General features: G+C 46.5%; 2 protein-coding genes across 11 annotated transcripts in view; both read right to left on the bottom strand.

Annotated features, from left to right (window-relative positions):
- Window positions 1–19,677, bottom strand: part of ATG7 (autophagy related 7) — a 376,249-nt gene that overhangs the window by 262,466 nt on the left and 94,106 nt on the right. For 7 of the 9 annotated variants that reach the window (XR_007135009.1, XR_007134999.1, XR_007135008.1 and 4 more), the window contains exon 1: window positions 9,018–9,149. The exons of 1 other annotated variant lie outside the window; for it this stretch is intronic. The gene's annotated coding sequence lies outside the window, so the exon portion shown is untranslated. Of the gene's footprint in view, window positions 1–9,017; window positions 9,151–19,677 lie in introns of those variants that run through there. One more of the 9 variants, XR_007135007.1, reaches the window with a different exon arrangement.
- Window positions 15,989–19,677, bottom strand: part of HRH1 (histamine receptor H1) — a 97,871-nt gene continuing 94,182 nt past the window's right edge. For both annotated transcript variants that reach the window (XM_047780951.1, XM_047780961.1), the window contains one exon: window positions 15,989–19,098. In XM_047780951.1, coding sequence (XP_047636907.1) covers window positions 17,606–19,063 — 1,458 coding nt within the window. In that variant the 5' untranslated portion in view covers window positions 19,064–19,098 and the 3' untranslated portion in view covers window positions 15,989–17,605. The remainder of the gene's footprint in view (window positions 19,099–19,677) is intronic.

Here is a 19,677-nt window from a genome sequence, read left to right as displayed (position 1 = left end):
TACCCTTGTCTGCCAGAAAGTTGTCACTACAAAAATATACCCGTGATGCCTATGATCTAAATGGAACCCTCTCAGATGTCACATCTTGTGCACTTGGCAACCTGCAGAACTGTATGCAGCAACTCTGAGAAATCACAAAAGGCCATCATGGTTTGTCTAAGAACAAGTCATGACAGAGTTACTGCATTTCTACCTTGATTATGGAAGAACCACAGACAACGGAGATAAGATTCATGGACCTCATAGAAGGTCTCTGACAAGCCTTCTCCAGATAGCAGTCAAGATGACAATGTGGGAATTGAACACCAAAATAATTAGAAGGACCTAAAACTGATAAAAATAACCGTATTCAAAGATGTTGATTAAAGAATGAATTGAGGAACCAATAGGAATGTCTTTAGCTCAGTCTTGGGACCTATTCAATTTACTTATTGATATGAATGAATATTCATCAGTATTTGCCAAGCATTCATGTATACTGAACCTTGTTACAGCAGGGAAACTGATATAAACAAATATATTCAGTAAGATATTCTTACTGAGTAAGAATAAGATATTCTTATAACCACCTTTTACCAGTGACTTAGATAACAATACAGGTTTGCTTATCAATTCCACACATGACACGAAGCAGAAAGGAATAGGCAATATGATGGATAACAGAAATTCAAAATAAAGGATTCTGACCATCCTGGAATGACAAGTCTACTTAACAAGATTAAAATTGTCACAGATGTAAATCTAGGGTCTTAAATCTCAGACCAAAAAAAGCAAATGGACAATAATGAAGTTTGATACACTGGGGTTGGTATGACAGACAGACAGGCCAGAGAGACCCGAGTTCAAACCCCGCCTCTGCTATTTCCAGCCATACAACCCTGGGCAAGTCATTTTCCTTCTTTGAGCCTGCTTCCTCATCTGTAAGCTGAGATACCACCTGCAGTGCAGTTATCGAGAGGATTCAATTAGGAAATGCATGTGTCTGGCACACAGGAGGCACTCAAAAGAAAAATACAAATACTATCAACAAAACACTTGCCAAAAACACTGGGGTTTCCATTTCAGTTTTTCTTCAATAAACATTTATATGATGAATTAGTCTCTATGCTACATTTCAGGACTTGGTGGCAAAAATCCATAGACTGCCTTTAGGGAGCTAACAGTTCTGAGGGTAAGATAGAACAGGAATGACAGCATAGCAAGTCATGGGTAAAACAAGCACAGTACAGTGTGGTGTTTGTACAGGTGTTATGGGAGGAGGAAGGAAGGACAGCTAGATTAGACTGAAGAGACAGGGGTGCTCCCCACAGAAAACTTCGAGCCACGATTTTTAAAACAATTGGCAGTAGAGTCTCCACAGGGCACAACTTGACAGGTTGGGTGGGACAATTCTTTTCCATTTGGGGCCAGCCCTCTACATTGCAGAATGTCCAGCACCTGGTACCCTTTTAAACGCAGTAACACCCTGTGGTCATGCCACAAAATAAAACAGCTCCACACACTTCCAAATGGCCTCTTGATGGTTAGGGGTAGGGGTGGTAGTAGTTGGCAGCACCACTCCAAGCCAGGACCACTGGATGAGGAAGGCTTCAGGAGGGGAGTGGGGACACTCCAGGCAAAAGGAGGAAGCTGTCTCAGTTCCATGTCTCAAATTCTAGAAATACCCCATGGCCTCTACACAAGCTCAGAATATTCTTGTCCATCATCTGCCCATCATCTACTTTAATTCCTCTTCTCCCTTCAAATCTCAGCTCAACCATCACAGGAGAAAAGCCTTCCCTGACCCCTTACTTCCTGCTTAGGTCAATTCTCCTGTAGGTACCCCCAAAGTGCAACATTACTGCCCCCCTCATAGCACACGCGCAGTTGTTTTATGTATCCTGATGAAAGTCAGTCTGCTGTACTGGAGCAAAAGTTCTTTGAGAAAGGGACTGTGGCAATTTCTCATTTTCCTCCCTCCATCAGCTTTCCCAGCACCTGACTTGGTCCTAGCACCTCACAGGTGCCTGATAGAATACTTGCTGATGACTTGCATCTATGAACAAAGGGAATCGTGTGCTATGTTTTATAAAATACAAAGAGTTCTATAAGGCTAGAAGGAAAGGTTCACATGGCAGAGTAGCTGGAAACCAGGCCAGAAAACTAGGCAAACACCAAATCATGAAAGGTTTCTATGAAAAGCCATGGATTTGCATTTTAGCAAAGATCTGTATTTCAGAAAGGGCACTGCAGCACCAGAGTGGCACCCACCAGCCAGACCGCTGAGGCAGGGCAAAGAGCTCAGAGGCTGTGCAGAAAAAGGGCAGGAAGTGAGAGGGGCATGAACTAAGGAGGTGGGGGGGGGGGATTGAGGCGGAACTTGTCAGGAGACATCAAGGAGGGAGAATCTGTGGAGTAGAACTCTGATGACTGCCGGGGCCAGGAAGTAGGGAGGGTGGGATGCAATGACAGGGAAAAGTCCAAGATGACTCCCAGGGCTCTGTTTGGGATGAATAATTGCAGAAGGGGAAAGAGTAAAGAATGGAGAAAAAGGAAGTTCCTAGTGGCACAGCGGGTTTAGGATGTGGCATTGCTGCAGTTGTGGAGCCACAGGTTACAACCAACTGCACTGTGAGCTTAATTCCTTGCCCAGGAACCTCCACATGCCGCAGGTACAGCCAAAGAAAAAAAAGAGAGAGAGAGAGAGAGAGAGAAAGTATCGCAGGTCTGGAGAAGATAACAAGCTTAGTTGAGTTTGAGGGCTGGTCCTTAGGAAAGATCTGGACTCCAGATCCAGAGCAGGGGTCACTGGCGCGTAAATGAGGGCTGACACTGTGGATGAGAAAAGCAACAAGCAGAAAGCAGGGCCTTGGTGAAAACTAGCATTTAAAGGACAAATGGAGGGAAAGAGGCTGCAATGGAAACCGAGAGAGTTCACAGTAGGGGTGGTTTTCACAAGGAAAGGGGTATCAGCAGGGTCAGACATGCTGAGAACACAGAGACAAGGAAGGAAAAAAGTTCTGGGGTTCTGGCAGCACTGAGGTCTGAGGCCTTTGAGGAGCTCATTTTGGTTGGGGAGGGGTGGTGATGCAGAGGTAGAATTTCAGAGAATGATGACTTCAGGAAGGAGAGGCGGCAGTCCAAGAAATGTGGCCAGGAAGAGGAGGCAAGATAGGGTACAGCTGAGGTTAATAGCAAGGTATTTTGTTTTTTTCCCAAAATGAGAGTAAATAGAGAATATTTAAATGAGAGGGATCAGTTAAACAGGGAAGAAATGAGACAAATGAAGGAACCATGCCCTGAGGAAAAGGAGGAGATGAGATCTCAGAATAAGCAAAGAATTTGCCTTAGAACAAATACCATTTTTTCCAATGAATAAGAATAAGTTAAAGAGTCGGCTGGAGATAAGTTTGCAATGGTTTGCTGCAACTTAGTGAGGGTGAAGGTGAGGTAGGAGGCAGAGGGGGAGGGCTGACCATGTGGGAGAGAAGAACTGGTGCAGGGCAGCACTGAGAGTCTGGCTGTCACACAGGGTGCTAGTCTCAGGAGCATTACGTGTCTACAACAAATCCCAGTGAAGACTTAGGTTACTACAAGGCGAGTCGAATCCTCCTCTGCACAGCCAGACTCCTGGCATAAAGAGGACTTCCCAGGCCACACTCACTCAGAGGCTGACACACAGGGATAAGTTCAGAGGAGAGTGACCAGAAAGAGGGTGTGAAGAAACCCCAAAGGCGAGCATCCTGGGGTGAGACTGACGCCAGGCAGACAGGCTGTCCCCCGAGCCTGCCGAGGCCATGGAGATGCATGTCATCTACCTGCTAACAGAGCAGCACCTACTCAATCTCCCTCGAACACACAATGGGGCCTCACTTACACTGGAGAAAAGCAGGGATCAGGAGACAGAGAAGAGGAAGGCATGAGTGAACCCTATTTCCAAGGCTAAAAGTGGAGGACAGAGGCCATTCAGACTCCCGCATAAAATCTCTGAGGTCAAGGATAACCAACCAGGGAGCAATGACCAAAGAACTTACTACTTACTTCCACGCAGAGGATTCATTCTCCTCCCCACCCCCAGTACCCTGACTCCCTCTGCTCCCTGTATCACGAAATCAGTTTCCAGTACAGTAAATCCCACTGTTTGCCTCTCAAATCACACATCCCTTTCTATCTCTCCCAGCCGCAGCTCAGGCCTCCCTCTTGTCACCTGGACCACGACAACGGTGCCCTGACTGGTTTCTCCGTAGTCCTGCCCTGTCCAGTGTAATCACTGAGTAGTTGCCTGAGTAAGTTAGAACAGAGGACAGCCTGTCACACCCCCGCTTAAAACTCCTCAGGGCCCCACCCTCCATCCCACGCTTTCAAAATAGAGCTTCTTCTTTTTTTGGGGGGGGGGGGTCTTTTTTTTTTAGGGCCCCACCCATGGCATATGGAGGTGCCCAGGCTAGGGGTCAAATCGGAGCTATAGCTGCCGGCCTACACCACAGCCACAGCCACAACAGATCTGAGCCGTATCTTCAACCTACACCACAGCTCATGGCAACCCGGATCCTTAACCCACTGAGCAAGGCCAGGGATTGAACCCACAACCTCATGGTTCCTAGTCAGATTCGTTTCTGCTGTGCCACAACAGGAACTCCTTTTTATTTTTTTATTTATTTTTTGCCGCACCCTCAGCATGCAGAACCTGGGCCAGGGATTAAAACTGCACCACAGCAGCTACAGTGGCAACACTGGATCCTTAACCCACTGAGCCCCAAGAGAACTCCAAAATAGAACTGCTGCTTCTTTTTTTTTTTAAATGCCACACCTGTGGCATATGGAAGTTTCCAGGTTAAGGGTTGAATCAGAGCTGCAGCTGCTAGCCTACACCACAGCCACAGCAATGTGGGATCCTCGCCACATCTGCAGCCTACACCAAAGCTCCCAGCAATGCCAGATCCTTAACCCACTGAAGGAGGCCAGGGACCAAACCTGAGTCTTTATGGCTTACTGGTCAGGTTCCTTATGCTAAACCACAATGGGAACTCCCCCCCCCACACACACACAAATAGAGCTTCTTAACATGGCAATGTAAACTGCTATAGTTGGAGTTTCCATCGTGGCACAGTGGTTAAAGAATCCAACTAGGAACCATGAGGTTGTGGGTTCGATCCCTGGCCTTGCTCATCAGGTTAAGGATCCGGTGTTGCCGGGAGCTGTGGTGTAGGTCACAGACACAGCTGGGATCCTGTGTAGCTGTGGTGTAGGCCGGCAGCTACAGTTTCAATTAGACCCCTAGCCTGGGAACCTCCATATGCCGTGGGTGTGGCCCTAGAAAAGACCCCCCCCAAAAAAAACCTGAAAAAATAAAAAATAATAAACTGCTATAGTTTATTATTTGCTATGAACTAGTACCAAGTGGTAATATATCATCTCATTCTTTCCCATAACCCTAGGAGGTAGGTTTGCCCTTTTTATGAAGTAACTGAAGCTTTGCAAGGAAGCAACTTGCCCAAGGTCATGAAACTAGCTCAGCAGTTTCCAAAGATTCCAAAGTTTATATTCCTCACATGCTACTGCCCATAAGATTCTCCATGATCTGGCTTTCCAGTCACCTCTTCTACACCTCTACTCTCCAATGAACTTGCAGGTCATTCACTGTATAGCTTTACGTTCACACCACTCCCAATATCTGTGATGTGGGCCCACCTCCCAGCCCACTTCACGTGACTAACCCTGCTCATCCTTTAGGACTTGGATAAAGTAACACTTCACATAAGCTTACTGATCCCTCAGCCTGACTCAGGAGCACATAAGTACTCCTCTAGAAAACTCTATGATAGCTTCATCAGTGCAGCTGTCTAGCATCTTGACTAAAAAAAAAAAAAAAAAATTAACTCCTTGAGAATAGGGATGTGTATCTCACTCATTTTGGTATTTCTAGCTTACAGAGCAGTGCCAGGCACACAGCAGAAGCTCAACTAGTATTTATACTTATTCTCTAGTATGAAAAACTGGCCAGGACCCTGTAGTTGAATTAAGAGTCTTGTACTCATGGAGTTCCCGTCGTGGCTCAGTGGTTAACAAATGCGACTAGGAACCATGAGGTTTCGGGTTTGATCCTTGGCCTCGTGGGTTAAGGATCCAGTGTTGCTGTGAGCTGTGGTGTAGGTCACAGACACGGCTCAGATCCAGAGTTGCTGTGATCTGGTGTAGGCAGGTGGCTACAGCTCTGATTAGACCCCTAGCCTGGGAACCTCCATAAGCCACGAGTGAGGCCCTAGAAAAGACAAAAAAAAAAAAACCAAAAAACAAAAAACAGTCCTGTACTTAGTTTCTTAAAAGGTTTCAATATCATGTCAAATGAAGGGGTAAAGAGTTAGCCAGAAAAACAAAAGGGGAAGGGGAGATGTTCTAGTCAGCAGAAGCAGCAGGAATAAAGAGATACAGGTAAGACACAACCTATAAGCAGTTTAACAAGACTAGAGCAGAGTTAGGAGATGGGGGACAATTAGGCAAGAAGAGCCTTCACAGATCTGGCTTTTTCTTCATTCAGAAGAACTGGCTCATTGGCTCCAATGTCACCTCCTCAGAGAAGTCACCCCTACCAGGCTAGGAGGTGAATTAGAGCTGCGCCCGCTGGCCTACACCACAGCCATGGCAATTTGGAATCCAAGCTGTGTCTGTGACCTACACCACAGCTCACAGCAACACTGGATCCTTAACACACTGAGCAAGGCCAGGGATCAAACCCAAATCCTCATGGATACTAGTAGGGTTTGTTACCGCTGAGCCACGACAGGAACTCCACCACCTATCTTTTAAAATAGCTCCCTCTGGGAGTTCCTGTCGTGGCTCAGCAGAAACAAATCTGAGTTGGCAGATTTGGCTCGGATCCCATGTTGCTGTGGCTGTGGTGTAGGCCATCGGCTACAGCTCCAATTTGACACCTAGTCTGGGAACCTCCATATGCCGAGGGTGCAGCCCTAAAAAGACAAAAAAAAAAAAAAAGAAAAGAAAAGAAAGAAAGATGGATCTGCGGTAGGTAGAGGTAAACCATACAGAGAATGGATCTCCCACACCCCACAATCCAAGCTTCAACCCAAAGCCTCCAACTGTCCAAAAAATAAAAAATAAAATAAAATAGCTCCCTCTGGAGTTCTCTTGTGGTGGCACAGCAGGTTAAGGATCCAGTGTTGTCACTGCTGTGGCTGGGCTGCAGCTGTGGCATGGGTTCAGTCCCTGGCCCTGGAATTTTGTAAGCCAAAACAAACAAATAAGCAAAATAGCTCCCTCTGCTTCCCACCAGTTACTCTCCATCCTATTACCCTGTTTCTTTTTCAAAGCATCTATCAGTATCTGAAGCACCTACTACCCATTAAAAGAACTGTGTTATTGATAGTACCAAGTCATTGCCAATCACCACTACCACTGCCAACAGCATGACCAAAAAGTAGGCTCCAGAAAATATGGTTCTTTCTTATTTTACTGCTACCCCACCAGTGCTTACAAGAATGTGCAGAGCATCAGGCACTCAGGTATGTTTTATTCTCTCATTCAACAAGTATTTATTGAGCATAAACAAGCCAGGCACTCTTCCATATGCTGGGGATATAACTACACATAAAACAAGACAAAACTCTCATTCATTGTGGAGTTTACTACAGCTAAGTAAATGAAATGTGCTTAGCCTGCAGAAGAAAAGTGGGAAGAGAAAGACAAATTAGTAGCTTTCAAAGGTGTGCAGGGAAATTAACTGGAAGGGAGATCCGAAGAGCCTGAAGGAGGGATAGCGAGCTAAGATTACTGAGTACCCCACTTTCAGTTCAAAATTAAGACTTTGAAAGAGTCAGAACTGTGGGAAGACCAAACAGGAGCTAACGAAAGTGGTGATCTTTCTGTCATTAAGATATATAAACAGTTGGCAGGGGTTTCATAGAGGAAATCCAAGTATTCAATGGGAAAGGGAGTCTAGGACCCAGAAGTCCCAAACTGGAAGCCATAGATACCCTTGGTTTCCACTACACAGAGTTTTAAAAATAAATTTTTTTGAATTGTCAATTTTTTAATTGTATTTTTATTTTTTATTTTTTGGCTTTTTTTTAGGGCCGCACTCGTGGCATATGGAGGTTCCCAGGCCAGGCGTCAAATTGGAGCTGTAACTGCCAGTCCACACCACAACCACAGCAACGCAGGATCCCAGCCGCATCTGCGACCTACACCACAGCTCAAGGCAACGCCGGATCCTTAACCCACTGAGCGAGACCAGGGGTCGAACCCGCAACCTCATGGTTTCTAGTCGGATTTGTTTCTGCTGTGCCACGACGGAAACTCCGTATTTTTAAAAATTATACTAGTTGCCAGTGTTCAAAATTAAAGACAATGGGTGTGCGGGCACATACACACTGGAATTTTGGTTACATTTTTCCAATATACTTCTTTAGTATTGTTTTCACAAAACCCAATTGAGAAAAAATAAAAGTTTAAACTCTGACATAGAAATCTCACACCTACATTTACCTTGCCCTTAAATATTCAAGTTTATAACCCTTGGATCAAACCAAGGAACCGAAAACCTTAGCTCAGAAAAGCCTTTAGAGGTGACTTAATTTAACCTCGCATCACACTTGACATTATTCTCATTCCCATTCTACAGATGAAGGAAGAGGGGTTCAGCCAGGGGAGCGACGCGTCAGTCACGCAGTAAAACCGGGCGAAGCCAGGATGAGAACCCAGGCGTCCTATCGCCCGCGTTCCCAACACTGGAGATTCTGAGAACTCGCTGCCAGGGGACAGGCGGGAATGACCTAGTTAATTAGCAGGAGCTTCCCAGTCAGAAGAACCCGGGCTCAACCAGTCTGAGGGGACGAAATTGGAGATGCTAGGCAAGAGTCACAGTCAGTGACTCCCAAGAGGAGGGAGGACTGCCTCTTGGAGGAGGATCCTCAGACACTCCGGGACCCTCGCCCTCCTCGCCGAGCTCGCCCCTTCTCCCCAGGACTCCAAAACCGACCTCGCAGGACCCCATTGCGCCCTCACCAGCGTGGCTCACTTACCACCGCCCAACTTCCGGCAAACTCGCGTTGTCTGCAGCGCTCCCCGATGACGCAATGTGGCCCCGCCCCCACCCGCAGGCAGGGTGGTGGCGCGCGTGCGCGGATCCGCTGGCCTACGGGATAAAGGAGCCCCTAGCACCCAGCTGGGTAGGAGGAACTTAAGACGCAGGGAAGGCGGGGCATGGGGATGTGGGCCCGGCCCCCTTGTGAGAGCCGATGAAGAGACTTTCCCTCATCAGGTGCGGGAACTGCATGTGCCTGTCAGGCTTTTTAAAAGGTGCTCCCTCTTTTTTGATTTCAAAGGATGACAGGAAATATCATTTCCATTTTCCAGGGACAGGCAGCGTCAGATGTATGCCAGGGACCATTAGGGAGGCAGGTGTGGAGAAACAGGCCTGTTTAATATGTCAAGGCCGGTTGAAAGTCAGCCGTGGAGTTCCCATTGTGGTGCAGTGAAAACGAACCTGACTAGTATCCATGAGAATGCAGGTTCAATCTCTGGCCTCACTGTGTTGGGGATCTTGCGCCGCCATGAGCTGTGGTGTAGGTCGCAGACGCAGCTTGGATCCCACGTCTCATAGCTGTGGTCTAGGCCAACAGCTGTAGCTCCATTCGACCCCTACCTAGCCTGGGAAGTTACATATGCGGCAGCTGAGGCCCTAAAAAACAATAACAACAACAAAAAAGCAAAAAAAAAAAAAAAAAGTCAGGAATTCCCTTTGTGGTGCAGTGGAAAGGAATCCGACCGAGCACCATGACGTTGCGGGTTCCATCCCTGGCCTGGCTCAGTGGGTTAAGAGTCCGGCTGTGAGCTGTGACGTAGGTCGCAGAGGTGGCTGGGATCTGGCATTGCTGTGGCTCTGGCATAGGCCAGCAGCAGCAGCTCTGATTGGACCCCCTAGCCTGGGAACCTCCAAATGCCCTGGGTGCGGCCCTAAAAAGACAAAAAAAAAAAAAAAAAGTCAGCTGTGACCAACCTGTTCTTTCTAAACCAGGTATTACTGTCATAGCTCCCCAGCTATCACCTTATTCATTCTAAGATGTTTATTGACCATATACCATGTGCCAAGCATTGGAGAAGTGTTGAAGACACAAGAATGAGTATTGACTTTATTAGGCACATAAAGCTGTGACTCTAATGTAACTCGATAGACTACTATTTATTATCTATCATATCTTCATGGCTTCCTATCTCTAAGTAGCACAAAGGTCCTACAAGGTAAATATTATATTATCCCCATTTTACACATGAAAGAGCATAACCTAAGAAAAGTTGTGACTTGTTGAGGGTTCAAGAGATCTGGGGCTAAGATTCTTTTTTTTTTTTTCTTTTTAGCTATTTCTTGGGCCGCTCCCGCGATATATGGAGGTTCCCAGGCTAGGGGTCCAATCGGAGCTGTAGCCGCCGGCCTATGCCAGAGCCACAGCATCTCGGGAATCAGAGCCACGTCTGCAACCTACACCACAGCTCACGGCAACGCCGGATCGTTAACCCACTGAGCAAGGGCAGGGACCAAACCCACAACCTCATGGTTCCTAGTCGGATTCGGTAACCACTGCGCCACGACGGGAACTCCTGGGGCTAAGATTCTAATCAAAGCCTGTTTACCAAATAAGAAAACAAATCCAAATTTAGTAAGGAGATAACTTTATTCAAAAAGATTATTGTAAGGGTTAGGGGAGGTGGGGTGGAGAAGGACTATAGCAGTGGTGAGACCACTCCCACCAAAAGCTCAGTGTCTCAAGGGTTATGCAAAAGAGTTTTTCCTTCCTGGAAAGAGTGAAAAAAGCTAGAAAAAACTGGAGGTGGAAAAGTGGGAAGGAAGGGTGGCTTGATCCAATAGCAGTAAATCAGAAAATGTTTTACCTTGAGGCCAGCCTGTACTTGGGAGGGTTTATATGCTGGCTCAGACTGAGTCCAATACAAAAGTAAGGAGCCTGGGGGAATGAGTGAAGTTTAAAATTTGCTGGAGATAGGTGGTCCAGCTAAACATTTACAAGGTAAAGAATAGTAATTCTTTTTTTTTTTTTTTGTCTTTTTGCTTTTCTAGGGCTGCACCTGCAGCATATGGAGGTTCCCAGACTAGGGGTCCAATCGGAGCTGCAGCTGCTGGCCTATGCCAGAGCCACAGCAACGTGGGATCCAAGCCGAGTCTGCAACCTACACCACAGCTCACGGCAACGCCGGATCGTTAACCCACTGAGCAAGGGCAGGGACCGAACCCACAACCTCATGGTTCCTAGTCGGATTCGGTAACCATTGTGCCACGACAGGAACTCCAAGAATAGTAATTCTTAAAGGACTGTGTGTAGTCTTGCCGCCACCTTTTCTGCCACTGCCCTCTTAGACTGCATGCTTGGGTCACATTAATTCTGATGTGAGTGAATCTTAGAGAAAATGTTGATGGAAAAAGCATCCATACTATATGGTTTCACGTATGTAAAGTTCTAGAATCAGCAAAACTAATCTATGGTGACAGAAGTCAGATCAGTGGCTGCCTGGGGCATAACGGGGAGCATTGTCTGCAAAGTGCTTGAGAAATTTTCTGTGGCGATATAAATGTTCTATATCTTGTTTGAGATGGGGATGACATGGGTGTACACATTTGTCAAAACTCATTGAACTCTGCCTTTATAATGGGTGCATTTTACTGTATATATTAAATGTAATAAACTCGATTAAAAAAAAAATCAGTAGCGATGTCACCTGCTAAGTAAAGGCAGGTCTGACACTCACCTACCTTGGGGTTTCACTTGATTAAAAATACGTGAGGCTGGGCTGATGTTAGTTTTTGTTTTTGTCTTTCTTTGGCCACATCTGCAGTATGTGGAAGTTCCTGGGCCAGGGATCAAACCATGCCATTGCAGTGATCCAAGCCACTGCAGTGACAGCACTGGATCCTTAATCCACTGTGCCACAAGAGAAGTCAGTTTTTGTGTTTCGTTTTTTTTTTTTTTTAAACAGAAATTCTGGAGTTCCCGTCATGGTACAGCGGAAACAAATCCGACTAGGAACCATGAGATTGCAGGTTCGATCCCCGGCCTCGCTCAGTGGATTAAGGATCTGGCATTGCTGTGAACTGTGCAGATTGCAGATGTGGCTCAGATCCCATGTGCTGTGGCTGTGGTGTAGGCTGGTGGCTACAACTGCGATTAGATCCCTAGTCTGGAAACTTCCATATGCCGCAGGTGCGGCCCTAAAAGGACCCAAAAAAAAAAAAAATCTGCATTTTTATAAAACTTGAGTAAAAAATAATATTCCAAACTGTGCCATCACCAGAAGTACGCAGTTATCAAATATATACACACTTCATTTGGCAATGTTAGTTCTTCATGAGCTTGTTTCCTCTGCTGGATTTCAAGATCCTTGTGATTAATACTTTTTTGGAGTTTTTGCCCAGCTCACAAGATTCCTGCTTCTCTGGGAACTGTTGGTTTTCCAGCCATGTTTGCACCGCGTATGCCAGCTGGCCCCCACCTCCCTTTAGAGTTGATGATAGCAGAAATGGATATAAGACCATTCTTTTTTTTTTTTTTTTTGTCTTTTTGAGCCACTCCTGAGGCATATGGAGGTTCCCAGGCTAGGGGTCCAAGCGGAGCTGTAGCTGCTGACCTATACCACAGCTGATCTGAGCCGCATCTGTGACCTACACCACAGTTCACGGCAATGCCAGATCCTTAATCCACTGATCGAGGCCAGGGATCGAATCCACATCCTCATGGATGCTAGTTGGTTTCATTAACCACTGAGCCATGATGGGAACTCCAATATAAGTCCCTTCTTTACCCTGGGCTTTGGACCTTTGAATGGATGATCACAGTGAGTGGGAATAGAAATAATTCCTATAGATTAATAGCAGCATTCTAGTGGAACCTTCCTCATATTCTGGTTGTTGACTGCGGCTGACTTGGCTTTCAGAAGCAAGGTCATCCGGAGTGTTATTGGACTCCCCCAAACATCCCAGCAGCCTTTACCAAGCTGGTTTATGTCACTTGCAACCCTGAAGTAGCTTCATTGGATGGAAGCCATGTCTGTCATGTCCTCCACTGTCTCCTAATACCTGGCCCCAAGGACTGGCCCAAGTGAGGTAAGAGATTGATGGGCTCCAGGATAGGTATTTACAACTAGCCTCTTGCTTATACTTCTTGAAGCAGAAGATAGGTGGGCTCCAGGATAGACATTTATAACCAGCCACCTATTTATACCTCAAAAAAGAAATAACAACAGGCACAAGGTAAATAATTGGAATTTGTCTTGTGGGTACTTTAAACAGTGGTAATGGCAGGGACAGAGAGGGGCTAAGCCCTGCTTAGGAAAAAGATCAAGAGGTCACATACCTCCTATCCTTGAGGTCAGGGAGATGCACAGAAAGACCCCTCTGGGTCAGAAAAGGAGGGGACACCAAGCCATAATAAGTCTAGCTAGCCTTCCCACAAGGCCTTGCTTTGGAATCCATCTTGGCCAAAAACTGTGCATGCATGTTAGGGAGGGCCCGGGGTCCAGTCAGGTGTGAGAAATAAAACAAGATAATTGGCCAAAGAAAAACAAAGACCCAGAAGCACTGTCCTATATAATTGATTTAAATCACCTCTCTGGTGGTGTGCTCGTCATTCAGGAGGAAGACACCTGCACCCGCATTCCTCCTTTGGGTGTGTATTAGTGCTTTGCTTCTGCCTTAGATAAATAAACGATTTCCCTATGTAATCTCCCTCATTTTATACTGTGTCTCTAATAATAAACTTTGTGCCAGTTTTTACAATCTTTGTCTCCTTGAAACATTCTTGCTTTCAAGAGGGGGCAAGAATCAGGGGAATTCTGCTTGCAGCCTCTAGCTAGTCTAGTGGCTAGGGCTCCTGGTCTCCACCCAGGCTGCCCAGGTTCAATTCCTGAGCAGAGAATTCAGATCTTGCATCAAGCCATCACTCACCAATGTCTCTCTGAGATCACACCTGTGAAAGTTTGCAAAGAAGAAATTAACACATCCCCTAGAGAGTCTGGCCAGAAGCAGGACTCGACCCCCTCCTCTTTTAGTATAAAACCAGCATGGATTCTAACCTGGGGAAGATGTCTTAAGGACACCAGTCCACCATCTTCTGGGTCTGCTGGCTTTGCAAATAAAGTCACAATTCCTTGCTCCAACAATTCACCTCTCAATTTACTGGCCCATTGTGTAGCAAGCAGTAGGAACTTGGACTTGGTAACACCCCCACCTGCCCTAGTTTCCTCTTATTTCTACCCCTTGCCCTCCACCTGTCATCTCTTCACCTCTACTTCTCTACTCTCTGCAACTGGATTTCTCCCTGCAATAGCAGTGATCTGGGACAAAGCATATTGAACCTTCCCTAATATGCAAAAGGAAGAAAAACAAAAATCAGTTACTCTAACTTCATAACAACTGTAGAAAACTGTTCTTAAAAACCTCATCCAGGAGTTCCCGATGTAGCTCAGAGGTTAACGAACCCACGAGCATCCATGAGGATGTGGGTTCAATCCCTGGCCTTGCTCAGTGGGTTAAGGATCTGGCGTTGCCATGAGCGGTGGTGTAGGTCGAAGATGTGGTTCAGATCCTGCGTTGCTGTGGCTGTTGTGTAGTCTGGCGGCTGCAGCTCCGCTTGGACCCCTAGCCTGGGAACCTCCATATGCCATGGGTGTGGCCCTAAAAAAAAAAAAAGACAAAAAACAAACAAAAAACCTCATCCAGGGAGTTCCAGTTGTGGCTCAGTGGTAATGAACCCGACTAGTATCCATGAGGTCGCACATTCAATCCCTGACTACACTCAGTGGGTTAAGGATCTGGTGTTGCTGTGGCTGTAGTATAGGCCAGCGGCTGCAGCTCTGACTGGACCCCTAGCTTGGGAACTTCCATATGCTGCAGGTGGGGCCCTGAGAAGAAAAAAAAACAAAACAAAAAAACCTTATCCAAGATGCATTGTTGCAAACCTTGTAAATAGTTCAAAAGAGGTCAACATTTGGTAAATTGGTCAGTGGAGGAATTTGCTTTAAGCTCATAAAAAGAAACCTGAAGGGGCTTCTGCCTCTGTACGTTTTAATCTACAATCAAGGTCTGTGACAGCCTTTCCCAAGAAGGCATTTATTTTCATATTTAGGGCAGAGAGCCTGGTTTAAGTGGATTCTGCATAAATCATCACCCACTGGTTCTTTCCTGAGTGGGTTAGGGCTGAGTTGTGTCTGCACCACAGTCAACTGCTTTTCACCAGTTCAAGAATTAATTCAAGCATACAGACAGGAGTAGGAAGAATAGGTTAATACCATGGAAAGGAAGCCCATTCCAGAATCAGGTCTTACAGCCCATTCTTAATCTCCCTGTGCCTTAGTTTGCCTGTTTATAAAAACACAGAGATCTGCCTGGCACGTGGTATGTGCTCAGTTTATTTCAAAACTACTTACGTGTCCCTACTGGGTACCATTCATGCTGCAAGCACCATAAACCCCATACACAATACCGCATGGGCCTTGTTTTCTATGCTCTGGCCATTTATATTGACTTTTCTTGTTCCTGTCAGACTCAAATCCAGTTCCTGTTGACCCGAAGTCAGAGTTTGTAACCACTTCTCTTCACTAGTTGCCTCAACCATTCATTAACATCAATAATAGGCACTTAGCCATCTGTCTATATGGGGTGGTCTTCTTAAGTGCTCCTTGGTCCTGAGGGATCCTGGGAAGCAATTATCCCTGGTTTCTGACCTGGAAATGGACCAGCCGCAGCTTCTAGACCAGGATAAAAGTCTCCTTAGCTCCCCCAGTTTTGAGGGAGAAGAGTTTTGGGAGATGCGGAGAGGAAGGTGGAGCTTGTTATAAAAAGTCCTTTTCTAAAGATATTTACAAATGTGACCAGAAACCAAAGAGAACCCTATATCAGATCCTGTAACATGTGATAACTACATTTCAATACATCTTCTTAGTCCAAGAGACTCAGAAAGGCAGAATTAAATCAATAAACTTGTAACAGTATAGTTTCAAATATAATATTTTAGATAGATAAAAATCGTTCATTTTAACAGATCATGCAAATGGGAACACAAGACATAAAATATCAGCTTGTATAGGTACTCCCACTGGTATGGTTACATATATTAAACATCAAGTTTTAAAATACAAATAACAACCAGATTGCAACATAAACATCAAGGAAAACTGCCTGTTCCCATGTCTTTGCTAGTTTTTAGTTAAGAGGTGTGACCATAAAAGAAGATGACTTTTCTTGAACAAACACAGAACTCAGGGATGAAAATGCACACTGTCTCTTCAAAAGTATCACCTAGATGGCCACAGACATCTTCTCCATCAGCTATTACTGCTCCTCTCAGTATGTTCTTTTTTTTTTTTTTTTTTGGCCATGCCCACAGCATATGGAAGTTCCCAGTCCAGGGATCAAACCTGCCTCACAGCAGTGACCTGAGCCACTGCAGTGACAAGGCTGAATTCTTAACCCACTGCACCACAAGGGAACTCCACCTCAATACACTCTTGAGAACTGCCACCCCTCTAGGGAATAGTGTGTGTGTGTGTGTGTATGTGTGTGTGTGTGTGTGTGTGTGTGTGCGCGCGCGCGCGGCGCCTACGAAATAGAACAAATTCTTGCCTTTGCACATGCTAAATAGGACAAATTCTTGCCTTTTGGAGAAAATGTATTATAATTAGCTGAAACTACAGGATGTTTATTCTAGCTCTCATATAACTAACTCTATGATCTCAGGCACCTAATTTGACCTTGCTGCACTTCAAATTGCTTCTCTAGTGACACCATCCTCCTGCTGTGGGGTGTCATGGGGCTTTAATGCAATCAACTTGGCACAGCCCTCAAGAAATATGACTTTCTTCTCCCCACTCTCCTTTTTTGTTTTTAATGTGCAACCATTAAAAAAAAAATTCCTTTTCTCTCTCTTTTTTTTTTTTTTTGACGACAGCATTTAACCTTTTTTAACAGCAGAAAGGAATTTGGGTTTGAAATGATGGATGTGCAAGCTGCATAATTTCCTATCAGCTCCAAGATGTATGTGAGTGAGAAATAATAAGGCAGAATTTCCAGAGTGGTTCAGACACTGGGTCTGGAGAATGCTGTAAAAGAGGCTCAGAAGAGAGGTGTTCTGAGAAGTGGCAGTCACAGTCGAATAGCTGTCATGCCTCTCAAGGTGACCCCTGGCAGGGGACAGCATGTGTCTGTTATAAGGTCTCTGTATAGTCACACAGCTCCATTCCAGGAAGGCTCCAGAGTTCTGTCTACCTCTCCAGTGGAACTCTACCCACACGGCTCTTCAGTGGCCCATTAATTCGAATCTGAAAGCTTGACTTGCAAGGAGAGTCTGAGGTTCCCATATTTCCCCAGGAGCAGGAGAGTTCATTCAGCTCCAGTTCTATTGGAATTAGTCTGCTTTCAGGGTACAATCTCTCTGCTGACCACCACCATCTGCTGTTTTTCCAGTGGTAACCATGAACTTTCCAAACTACTTGGCAGCCCCTATGACTTATTCTTTTGACTCCAGAAAGCTCAGGTGCCTGGCAACACACAGGCATTCCTCCTCCATTTCCTTCAGGGACATCATACACATCACTGGGTTGAAACCCCTTAGGAGCGAATGTGCAGAATTTTCTTGAATGTCTTCTTAAAGTTCTCGTTGCACAAGGGGTAGATGAGGGGGTTCAGTGTGGAATTGATATAGCCCAGCCAGATGGTGAACATGTGCACATGCTCATTACAGCAGCTCTTGCAGAAGGCGATGACCATGAAGAAGATGAAGTAAGGAATCCAGCAAAGGATGAATGCCGCCATGATAAAACCCAATTGTTTGGCGGCCTTCCTTTCTCGGTTCATGTGCAACCCAGACACATACTGTCTCGAATGCGAGCGGAGCCTCTTCCAAGTCAACTTGATATAATCCAAGCCTGTGCTAGACCCACTTCTCGGTTTGCTTTTTCCCGGTGCTGGCTCTGCAGGAGTGTCTGAGTCTGTCCGAGAGGACTGGCTGTCACCCAGGGTCTGATCCTCTGATATCTCGTTGGCCCCACGCATGTTCAGGCCCTGCTCATCCATCTCTAGCTGGCTCTGGCTGTGGATGACGGCTACGTATCCCTTGCTGCTCCCCTCTGCCTCCATCTGCGTCTGCACAATGTTAAGTGTAAAGCAATGGAATTTGTCCAGTTCTCCATCCTCTTGGCTGGAGACGCCTGGGGACTTCATCTCCACTGAGTCTTGGGATGAGGGCTTCAAGACAGATCCACCACCAGCATCTTTCGGCTTCCTTTTCAGAACCTCCCAGGGAGACTCCTTCCCTGCTTTCTTAGGCCCCACCTTGGGGTTCTCTGGCTTCAGCTTAATTTCAGAGAAGGAAGGGAGGGACCCATTGATGAGCTCCCGGTGTTGACAGTGCCGCCGCACAGCCTTGTAGATCTTGGTATAGAACCAGAGCATGAGCAGGGTGGGCAGGTAGAAGTTGATGATGGCGGTCATGACTTTGAACCAGGTGACATCATAGAAGTCTGTCTCACACTTGTCCTCCCGGCGCCTTGAGGTCCGTGATACAAAGCGATGCCAGCCAAGAATGGGAATGACCCACAGGAAGGAGAAAAGCCAGGCCACCAAGATGGTGGCCGACGCTCGGGTCTTGGTTCGATACCTCAGGTACCTGAGGGGCTGCTGGACAGAGCGGTAGCGATCGATGCACAAGATGAAGACACTAAAAATGGACGCTGTGCTGGCCACGTAGTCCATGGAAAGCCAAAAGAGACAGAGTGGGCGGCCCAGGGACCACCTGGACATGAGGAGGTAGAGGATGTTCATGGGCATGACGATGGCCCCCACGATCAGATCAGCCACCGAGAGGCTGACGATGTACAAGTTCCCCACCGTGTGTAGCTTCCGCTCACTGCGCACGGCACACAGGACCAGCAGGTTGAGTCCCACCGTGACCAGGGAGACAGCGCTGAGGACCACCACCAGGGGCATCAGTTTAGGGTTGGCCATGGTGGTCTTGTTCGCCTCACACATATTGTCTTCCAAGGTAAAGGAGGAATTAGGAAAGGTCATTGGCACAAGAGTAGCCTCCAGCTCCTGTTCACTCCCTGGGAAGAAAGACATGAGGATTCACGTCAGAGCCCTGGTGATCAGCAGACTCAGTGCTATCATGGTAATCAAACTGGAGTGTATGCTGTCAAGGAGCAAGAGATGCTGCTAGATACCTACAGCCTATATCCCCCACTTCCTTAGGTCTTCCTCCCTCCCTCCTTCCCCCCTCCTCCCTCCCTCCCCCCTCCCTCCTTCCCTTCCTTCCTTCCATGACTACTTATTATATTCCTGGGCATTATTCTGGGGTTGGGGATAGAGCAGTGGACAAAATAAAAATTGCTGCCCTCAAAGAACTCACATTCTATTGAGGGGGTTGGGCAAAAACAAGATGAGGTTTGTACATGTCCCAGGTTGCATGTGTTCTAGGAGAGAGGCTGCACCATGACTGGTCTAAGCTACACATGGCATCCTCATTCCTTTTTGTCAGTGGCTGGTCTATGAGTGGGTCTGAGACACAACTGTGGCCAAGGAAGTCTCAAGGAAAGGGGGGGGGGTATTTTGCAAAGTTCTTCCTCTCTGACAGATGCGCAAAAGAAGTGAAAGGGTGTTTCCCACTTGCCCCCTTTTCCGGACAG

The sequence above is a fragment of the Phacochoerus africanus genome, chromosome 1 (genome assembly GCF_016906955.1).
Source record: "Phacochoerus africanus isolate WHEZ1 chromosome 1, ROS_Pafr_v1, whole genome shotgun sequence".
Taxonomy (NCBI): Eukaryota; Metazoa; Chordata; class Mammalia; order Artiodactyla; family Suidae; genus Phacochoerus; species Phacochoerus africanus.
Note: the sequence above shows the minus strand (reverse complement) of the source record. Positions and strands in the feature narration are given on the sequence as shown.